We start from the raw sequence: 10,379 nt of genomic DNA on the forward strand, positions 1-10,379 counted from the left end.
TAAACACATCAAAAGATGCTCAACTACACCTATAGGAAATGCAAATTAAAACACTAAAACTTTGTTGGTAGTAATTAGATTGGTCCAGGCTTTTTGGAGGGCAATTTGGGCAATATCTACCAAAATATTAAATGCATATACCTTCAAGTGCATATATGGAATTCCATAAGCACACGTACACAAATAGGAATATAAAGGATATTCATTATAGCATGTTTGTAATACTGAAAACTGGAAAATCCTAAATCACTGTCAAAGGAGAATAATTAAACTCTGCAATAACAAAAAAAAGGTCAAGTGTAAAGTTTCTTAATTTTCTTTAATAAAGCTCAGCTGTGATGCCTTTCAAAATTAGGTTACAAGGTAAGTCTGAAGGTGCATCTACTTGTTTGGTATGTATCTACTAAGCGAGATTTTTAAAAAAATATTACTTAGATGTTCTGATTCAAGATGGTGGACTGGTCATATGACTTAGCACTTTTCCTTCCCATTGAATAAATTGTAAAGATGTCTAAAAAATTATTACAATACTAGAAAACAATGAAGGAAGAAAGGATGCCAAGGACTAACCAGAAATTCTGAGAGATTTCTGGAAGAAAGAAAGATGTTTGAGGGAACAGAGAAAACTGCCAGCCCGGGTGAGAGCTGCGGCAAAGATGAGAGCCTTTCTTCCAGTGGAGAACCACAGAGACTCTGGGTTCCAAACTCAGAGCCTGTGAGCAGAAGGGGTAAAAGTGACGCAGGGCCAGTTTCTGTGGGGTTGATGAAAGGGTTAACGTAGTTGGGCCAGTTGGTCTCTCCCCTTGTAATCCTATCCAGAAGTCAAACAGCATCTGAGGCTCTCGCCTGCAGGCTGAATCCCAGAGGATTTCTCACTAAACAACCTAGAGAATCTGCTTTGGGAATGCCCTAATTAGGGTAGAAAAGCATGAAAGAGACACAGAACAGAATAGACTATAACTCCAGGTGCCACCATAGACAAAGAAAAAGGAAAAAAGAACTCTATTCAGGAGGGAAGTATGCTAAAGTCATCCATACTCAGAGTAAAACTTTCCTCATTTGAGGAGATTTCAGCTTTGTTGAGACATAATTCACACACCATACAGTTCACCCTTTTAAAGTATTAAGTCAGTGGTTTTTAGTCTCTTCACAGGTAGGTGCAACTATCAACAGTCAATTTTAGAACATTTTCATTGCCTGAAAAAGAAACCCCATACCCTTCCGCTATCACCTCCTAATTCCCCTGTCTTCCTAGCCCCGGGCAACCACTCATCTACTTTCTGGCTCTATAGATTTGCATGTTTTAGAGATTTCATATAAATGGCATCATATAATATGTGGACTTTTGTGTCTGATTTCTTTCACTTAGCATATGTTTCCAAGGCTCATCCATGTTGTAGCATGTTATCAGTACCTTATTCCTTTTTAGGGCCAAATAATATTTTATTGTATGGATAGACCATATTTTGTCTATTTATTCATCAGTTGATGGGCATTTGGGTTGTTTCCACACTGGGGGCAGATTTTTAAAAAAGAGAATCCCCAGTGTGCGTGCCCCATGCACTGGCCTGCTCCGCCCTGCTGTTCAGGGGAGAGAGGCCTGTCAGAGAAATGGGCCTCCGTGATGGGGGGGTCACCAAGCTACTTTCCCATCGAAATTGTCTCATCCTTAATCTAAGAATATGAATAGATAATTAAGGATCACTAGAAATTTAAAGAAAATCATCAATCAGCATGAAACAGAGGAGGGAGATGAAAACAACTTACCCTAGGGGAAAAACAAGGAATCCAGGAAACCTGCACGAGGTAAACATGAGGCCATGGAAAAGGAACATAGTCTCGTAGTGCATCCCTGTGGTGTCGTTTAACACATTCTTCCATCCTCTGTGTGTGTTGTAATTCTGTTCACTGGTTGTTGAATCTAGAAGCTTAATCAGATTCAAATTCAGTTTTTTTGGCAAGACTCATACAAAGGTGGGGTTTGTTCTTCCATTAGGAGAAGTATTGACTGGTTGTCTCCTGTTGTGATGTTAGCAGCCATTGAGACTCAATGCCTAGATCCCTTTAATGCATTAGGGGCTTATATTAATATAAAATAATTTCAAAGAAAAATTAATTTTCAAAAGAAAAAGAAAAAAATTTAAATGTATGCTAATTGGTATAGTAGGTATAAATTAAAAGAACTAAGTTTATGCCAATTCTGAAATGCCATCCACCCATTCCTCTGTTACAGCAGTTGAGCCAGTTCTGGTACAGTGAGGAAACTGCTTTGCAACTTGCACAGGAAGCCATTGCAGCTGCTGGAAAAGGTGGCAGGTGAGATTCCTATTTTTTTTCTCTTTTTCGTCTTCTAATCTAAGGTAATATTTTGAATGTCCCTCTTAGATGAGGGATGGTTTGTAAGAAGGCTGAACTATATAACCTGCAAACTATTGTAGGTCACGGTTTGCAACACATGACAGATTACGAACTTTGTCAACACTGATTTCGGGGATGTGGAAATCTATTCTTTGTAGGATGTCTCATCACTGTTTTTTATTTTACCATTTTCTAACCTGTTTCTTACCTTTATACTTTTAGAGTTTGCTTTAAAAGAAAAAATTCTTAATGTTTGACCTTTCTGAAGTTTTAAGAATATAGGTTTTCTTTTTTCTTAATTTGTTTTTTGTTTTTATCAAAACATTGCATGCATATAAAGAATCAAATGGTACAAAAAGGCTTATTCAGAAAACATCCATTACTGATTTCTCCCATACCTGTCCCCTACTTTCAGCTCCCTTTCAATTTTGGTATTTACAATCAGATTTCTAAATAACATGTTTATCTTGGGCTTAGGAAGGGCAAACATAAATAAATAAACAACATGTTTATATTGCCACCTCTTGATTGGTCACCTTTAGACATTACTTCTTGGCTCCTTGCGGTAGACAGAGAGGAGTGAGTGCTTTCCTGCTCTGCGGCTGCCAGGTAACACACATGCTTTCCGTCCAGGCTCACACAGAACTGTGGCCCAATTTTGGTTAGAACAGGGTTTATATATTGTTATGACTTACATAAGTGCTCTTTTAAATTAATTAATTAATTATTTTTTACCCAAGTGTTCTTTACATTTGGGTTTTTCTCTTTTCCTTTCCTGCACAACTTTTCATTTTCCCTGAAGAAAAGAATTCTCTTATTTTTTATGCATTCTATGTTCATAGCACTAATTAACCCCCAAATTCTCTGATTCTTTTAGCAATAAGTTGAAACATATTTCAGCTTCTTAGAAGAGCTTACTCCAAGGGCTTTGCAACCTGTTCCAGTCTGGACTGGTTGCTTTCTAGTTTTGTTACAGCTCTTATCATGGTATCCCCCTTTGCCATCATGCTGGAGTCCTCTTACCTCTCATTTGTTCTAGATTCCCTGTTTCCTGTACCCCGATTCTTAGTTTACAACCTTATCTTGGTGGAGTACATGGGAGGGAAATTTTTAGAACATTTCGTGTCTGAAATATTTTTGAATGTGATAGTTTTGTTGGATATCTAATTCCAGGTTTTGAAGACCTTGCTCCATTGTCTACAAGCTTCCATAGGTACTGTTCAGAAGGCCAGTGCCATTCTGATTTCTCGTAGGAAGCCTGTTTGTTCTATCCCTGCCAACTGCAAGTTTAGGGTTTTCTCTTAATCCCCAGTGTCCAATGTCCTGGTGCAGAGCCTTCATCTGTTGTACTGGGAGCTCTTTCATCATTATAACTCTTGTCCTTCAGATTGGGGAATATCTTAAATTATTTCTTTGATTTCCTCCGCACTGTTTTTTTTTCTTTCTTTCTCTGTTTCTCTTTTTTGGAAATCTATTATTTGAATGTTGGACCTGATCCAATTTTCTTCTTTTTCTATCTGTTGTCTTCTTATCCTACTTTCTGGGAGAATTCCTTAGCTTTATCTTCTGAACTTTCTACTAAGTTTACCGTATCTGCTACTTTACTTGTAATTTTCTATAGCTCTTATTTTGGTCTCTAAATATTCCTTTATTATTATATCTTGTTTATCCTTCTGCGGATATTAGTTATAGGATTTTTTAAAAAGTTTTCTTCTCCCTGAATATCCTGTTTATTCCAAAATGCTTTTTCTGTTTCTTTATTTAATATTAGATGTTTATCTAATATTAGATGCTTTCCTTGAATATCTGTTGACACCTGGCAGTCTTTTCATATTTAAGGGTGGGACACTCAACAGCTGGAGTCTCTGACACCTGGGTGACCTTGTCTACTTTGGTACCTAAAGTTGGAGGATGTGCGTGAGCCATTTCCTAGGGAATCCCCAGCGTTAATGTGTCCAGGTCTTTTCTTGAGGGCTGGTTGGCGGTCCAGGGAAGGTTCTCCTAATTCCTACCCGGAAATTATGCATCTAGTTGACATCACCCTTGGAGGAACGTATTGAACAAAGGCTGGAAATCTCAACATCCAGTGGGTTTAACTTAATCTTCCTAATTTCCACATGGTCCCTCATCATTAGTGGGGCCTGGCATCCCCATTCTGAGCATCCCCCAATCCAGAGAACATTCCTCCAGTTTTCTGCCACAGTTGTGGAGGGGCAGACACCTCAAGGCTGGGGATATAGAAGCGAATTCTGGGAATGAATTATTTCTTAAGTAGACCCTCTGACAGATCCTGCGTTTAGCCCCACCTTCACCCCTGCTTCTTGAGTTTCGTGGCTGTGCAGCCCTGGGGATACTGTGGTGTGACCCAGGTGCTCCTCAGCTTCCCTGGCTGCCAGTGCAGGTTTGGCTTTCTTGGATCTGCTGAGCCGTCATCGCCCACTCATTTGTTTTCAGCTTGTTGGTCTCTCTAGTCTCCTCTAATATTCCTCTTGCTCTTGGAGGTTTATGCATAAGCAACAAAACAAAACGAGATTTTACTCTTGTTTTTTTTAGTGGGCTTTCATGAGGGAGAAAATCTAAATGAATGTAAAGTCATAATTTTAAAGGTGAATAATAACAGGTAGCATTTATTGGGTGCTTACTGTATGCTCTCTCTTATCATGCTTTACTAGGGACATCTCATTCTGTGCTCACATCTCTGTGAGGTATTTACTCCATTTAAAGACAGACACTGAGGCCAGAGAGTTTCCATCACTTGCAGAAGGTCACCCAGCAGGAAGCGGTGGAGCTGGGTGTCCGCACAGGCCCTCCGGTTCCACTGCTGCCTGGCCCTTCCACCACCTGCCATGCCGACCCACCCGTCCCTCTGCTCGCACTCCTTCTTGCATCTTGGTCCACTGTCCTGCCTAAGAAATTCCTGTAGAATTTCTCAGTGAAGGCCTGCTGGAGTCAAACTCTCAGATTTTGTTTTTCTGAAATAGCTTTATTTCACCTTCTCAGAAGATATATTTTCACTGTGTGCATGTAACCCTGAGTTGCTGCTTGCTGTCTTTCTGTGCAGTGAAGATGTAGTCCCACTGTCCTTGGGCTCTTTCTCCCCTCCCCCTGCCAGAACACACAGACTTCCTGTAGAGGCATTATGTGACCTCACCAGGCTCTAGTCTCCACTGCAAATGTATGTGGGCAGAGAAGCCTTTTTAGCCTGGCATGGATATACCTAACTAGGACAGGGAACAGTGTCTCTGTTAAGAGGTGCATCTCACATTTTTAAAGCTGAGTTTAATTTTCAAATTAAGTTCTTGAATGACAATATATGCACATAATAAAAATCCAAAAGTTACAAAGGGAACTGAGAGGAAAGGTCAGTCTCTCTTCCCCCCTGTCTTTGGGTCCCCCAGGCCTCTCCCATGAGGCAGCCGTGGCCACTGGCTCTTGGGCATCTTCCAGAGGTCGCCTGTACATCTATAAGCAAGTCTTCCTACATCCAGCAAAGCATATTTTACACTCTTCTGATCTTGGAGATCATTTCTTATCAACATACAGAGAGCTGCTTCAGTCTTTTATAAAATGGCTACAAAACATTCTGTTGTAACAGAAGTACTATAGTCAACCCAATCTGGTTTTAAAAGTTAACTCTAAGAACACTACCCATTCATAAACTGTGGACTGCTTGTAAATGAAATAGATCCTTATAATTTTCTTACATAAAAAAGAAGCAGAAATTCAAAGTAGCATGTCTGCAGTGAGACCTCGTCTTAATGTATCTTTTTGGAAAATGAGTTATTTAGGGTGTTTCTTTCAAGATCATGAATATTACAAATGACTTCAAAATATTTAGTTGGGACTAGAAGTATTTGAAATAAATATTAAAGGTCCAATATGAAAATAATAGGTAAATTTAGGCCTTGGGCTAACTACATCTAACTTTTGTCGTAATATGTTCCTGATGTTTCACATTTTTATCCTTTCATACTTCAAAATTATGAGTTATGGATTTTTAAATACCACATTCCTTAAAAATGAGCCAGTATAAAGTTTTTTTTCTAAAAATTTACTGTTGCATTAGTTTGCACTATTATTTTCTTTAAGAAAATCGGAACATAAGGACCTATATTTTTTAATGAAGTAGTTGTAATTTAATACCATAAGCTATCCATTAAAGATCTTTCATGAGTGTGTTCATTTTGTATTCTAGAATAGCATGTGTGAGTGCCCCCAGTGTTTACCAGAAACTCAGAGAGCTGCACAGAGAAGACTTTTCTGTACACATCTTTGAATATGACAAAAGATTTGCCATGTATGGAGAGGAGTTTATCTTCTATGATTACAATAATCCATTGGATTTACCCGAAAAAATTGCTGCACATAGTTTTGACATCGTAATAGCAGATCCTCCCTATCTTTCTGAGGAATGTCTCAGAAAAATGTCAGAAACCATCAAGTACCTGACTCAGGGCAAGATTCTGCTGTGCACAGGTAGGTGCCATGTTTCAAGTGTCACGAAAGCCATTGACAGTGGATCTCAAGAGACTTAGGTTTTAAGAGTTGGAAGAGGTCTTAGAATTCAAATCATAAATCTGCCACTTACTGTGTGACTTTAAAGAGGTTATTTAACCTCTCTGTGCCCCAGTTTCCTTATCTGTAAACTAGGACTGATAATACCACCTGCCTTTAAGGGTCCTTGAGAATTAAGTGACACCGTACACATAAAGTGCTTAACACGGGTCTGGCATATAGTGAAAGCTCAATATTAGCTTTATTAGCTGCTATTTTTACTTCCATCCTTATTCTTAGAAGTCGTAGTATTTGATCCAGCCTCTACACTTGATAAAAGAGAAATATGGAATCTGCAGAGCCTAAGGATACAGATACAGACACTAGATTAGGTCCATTAGAATTTTCTTACTGGTGAAGTTGATATATTCTTAAGGTGGATATAGTTAAATTTGATATTGTAGAATATGAGAACTAAAACGTTACCTACTGGTGTCACTTCCAAGGCCTTGGGTGCTATTTCCAGTTCCACACCCAGCCCCTCAGCTGCTTCTGCCCTGAGCACCCTGCTGGAACCTTGGAGCTGCAGGGCGTCTGTTTGTCTTTGGTGCTGTGGAATTGCTCATTTGGTTAAGAATGCCACTCTTTGTTCATACAAACACAATTTACTTAAATACACTTGTTTGTTGCTCTGACCTCACGGAGTATACATTTTAGTTTTAGGGGATAGGTTAAAAAAAAACCCAACAAAACAGACCAAAGATATCAAGTACTAATTCTGATAAGTGTAATGAAAGAAAGAAAGAGAGGCGGGCTGGTACAGGTCGCCTTGGGTGGGCCAGGTCTCTTGGATTAGCGGGTTTCAGCGGAGCCTGGTGGGGGCAGAGGCATAGGCAGGAGGCCTCCTGTGAAAGGGACATGGAGGCAGCAGGGGCGAGTGTGGAGGAGGCGGCGAAAGGTGGATCGGGGGCGTCCATCCAGAGCAGGCATTACCCAGAGAGAGATGCTTGACTCAATGTCAGGAAACCCTAGTTTTTAGTAATTACTTTTGCTTTCCTTATGTTCCTTTGTGGGATATAGTCTACTTCTAAATTTCTAAGTGTCGCAGCTTGGCAGAGGTAGGAAAATTATTTATTAAGTAAAAAAGAAGTGGAAAAAAGCAGGCAATTTTTTGAAATGTTAGAGAAGGTGAAAGGGAATATAAAGGATGGACATCCCCCGGATGACGGTATCTGTTGAGTGGTTTTGTCAACGAATTGCGCCCGTACCCTGGTCTGGAATCCCCTCCCCTGCTCACGATGGGCCCGAGCTCTGGGTTGGTGCTTCATGCTTTGGATTCCCTTGATCTGATCTCTTCAGGTGCCGTCATGGAAGAACAGGCAGCAAAGCTCCTTGGAGTGAAGAGGTGCAAGTTTACCCCCCAGCACACCCGTCACCTGGCCAACGAATTTTGCTGTTACGTGAATTATGATTCTGGGCTAGACTGTGGAATCACAAGACAGTAAAGGACCCTGTGTGGCATTTCCTTTTAATTTTCTTAGTAGATTGAAAAGTTTTAACCTTCTCCCCTCCCTCCGCAAACTGGGGCTGTCCCTGGCCTAATTTTCAAAATAAAGGACAAAATAACCTCTCAGTATTGTTTTCCTTAATGAGGGCATCCCCTGCATATCTGAATCCATGAAATTAGAGTTGGAAGAAATTTTAGAACCTGTGTAACCCAGTCTCATTTAATGTATGTAAAAACCAGAAGACCAAACAAACAGCTTAGTAGCTCACCCAAGGCCTCCTGAAATAGACAGGACTTGCGAGGGGCTCCCGATCTGCTCCGGCCCCCCCAGGAGACATGACTGGCCTCCACAGAATAAATTCATAGTCCAAGGAGCTCGTGGCTGAGCACCTCTTGGGTTTCTCCTCCTTAGTTCTGGGAGGGATGACAGGAATGTAGCCCACATGCCCCCTGCACGTGGCCCAGTCTCAGTACCCTCCTTCTGACCTGCCTGAGAAAATGAAAGTGCCACCTGTAAAGCAAAGACCACAACCAAAACCAAGGAGCCTGGAGTGTGCTAGATTCTTAGTGTTCAAAAGATACTCATCATACATTCATACCACTGAAGACTCTGTAGCAACCCAAAGGAACAGACTATCGATGCACACAAACTGGATGCATCTCAGGGGCAGCCTGCTGAGAACAACCACCCCCAAAGGTCACATCCTATATGTTTCCAGTCATATGAGGACATTCTTGAATGGAGGCTGGTGGTTGGCAGGGGTCAGTGTGGGATGGGGCGAAGGGGATGGATGCAGCCACACGGGGAGGTCTCTGTGGTACTGGCATGTTTTGTGTCTTCTCTGGTGGTGGGTTCATGAATCCACAGGTGTACAGCATTACACAGGATTAAACACACAAAAATGAGTGCGTGTAAAACTGGTGAACTCTGAATGGGTCTGTGGGTTGCACTGGTGTCAGTTTCCTGATTGTGACATTGTACTATAGTTATGTAAGATGTTACCACGGGGGAAACTGGGTAAAGGGCATGTAAGACCGCTCTAGTATTTTTGCAATTTCCTGGGAATCTACAATCATTTAAAAATAAAAACGTTCCCAAAAAATTAACACTTTTTGTCTGGGAGGAAGTCATGCTTAGGATACCAGGGAGACATGCTCTTTTCTACTGCAGTCATACTTCTGGACACTTTTTAATTTTCTTTAAAAATCACTGTTTATGAGTCATTCATATTTTTATCCGTGTACCAGCACCTGGCACATGTTAAGTGTTCAATGAATGATTGTTCTTTAAAAAACACCCCCTACCTAATTATTTCCTTATGAATCGGTTTGCTAAAAATTACCTAGGCCAGTAACAAATTACATATAGAAATGTAATGTTTGATTTTGGAGTTGTGGGAGAGTAGCAGCCTGAAAATAACAGCATTTTAGTTGTCCTGTAAATCTAGCATTTAGGTGAAGAGAAACCTTATTTCTTCATGGGGGGAGGGAGGAAAATGGCATGACTCATGAAAACTTTACGCAGATCTTAAGGGAGGAGGCTCATGAGACCAGGTTGGCATTTTATTTGATAAACAGCCAATGTGTGTTTCATGACTTGGCCCACCCCCCCCCCATGATTTTGATTTTAGCAAATCTGTGTTTATGTATGATCCACTTCTGGATTTCATAAAAGGTCTGCAGTTCTACCTGTAAAAACACTTCTTATGCCTGGTGTGTTCCCTGGAGGCGCTGGGGAGAAGGCTGAGGAAGTGGATGCCCTGGTGGGTCTGTGTTTGCTCCTCGTGGCCATGGCCGTGGCCCAAACTTCACAAGCCCTCTTGGAGCTGCTTCGCCTCTCACCCCTCACCAAAGGCCTTCAGAGGCTGGAAAGAATAATTTAGCAGACATCTTTGTGAGTCCTTTCTGATTCGGCGATTTGCACTGAGACCAAGTAGTCATCACATGAGTGGGAAGGACAGGGTAATAATTTCAGTTTCCTGTGAATATTCAGCTGTGTTTGGGGTGAGGGGGCACCCGG

The 10,379-nt window shown here is 40.9% G+C and overlaps 1 protein-coding gene across 3 annotated transcripts in view; it reads left to right on the forward strand.

Annotated features, from left to right (window-relative positions):
- The window catches only part of EEF1AKMT1 (EEF1A lysine methyltransferase 1), a 32,610-nt gene extending 24,125 nt beyond the window's left edge, over window positions 1-8,485 (forward strand). For all 3 annotated transcript variants that reach the window (XM_063103270.1, XM_063103269.1, XM_063103271.1), the window contains exons 3-5: window positions 2,234-2,316; window positions 6,554-6,834; window positions 8,212-8,485. In XM_063103270.1, the coding sequence (XP_062959340.1) occupies window positions 2,234-2,316; window positions 6,554-6,834; window positions 8,212-8,357 (510 nt within the window). In that variant the 3' untranslated portion in view covers window positions 8,358-8,485. The remainder of the gene's footprint in view (window positions 1-2,233; window positions 2,317-6,553; window positions 6,835-8,211) is intronic.
- The last annotated feature ends 1,894 nt before the right edge of the window (window positions 8,486-10,379 follow it).

This window comes from Cynocephalus volans, chromosome 7 (genome assembly GCF_027409185.1).
Source record: "Cynocephalus volans isolate mCynVol1 chromosome 7, mCynVol1.pri, whole genome shotgun sequence".
NCBI lineage: Eukaryota > Metazoa > Chordata > Mammalia > Dermoptera > Cynocephalidae > Cynocephalus > Cynocephalus volans.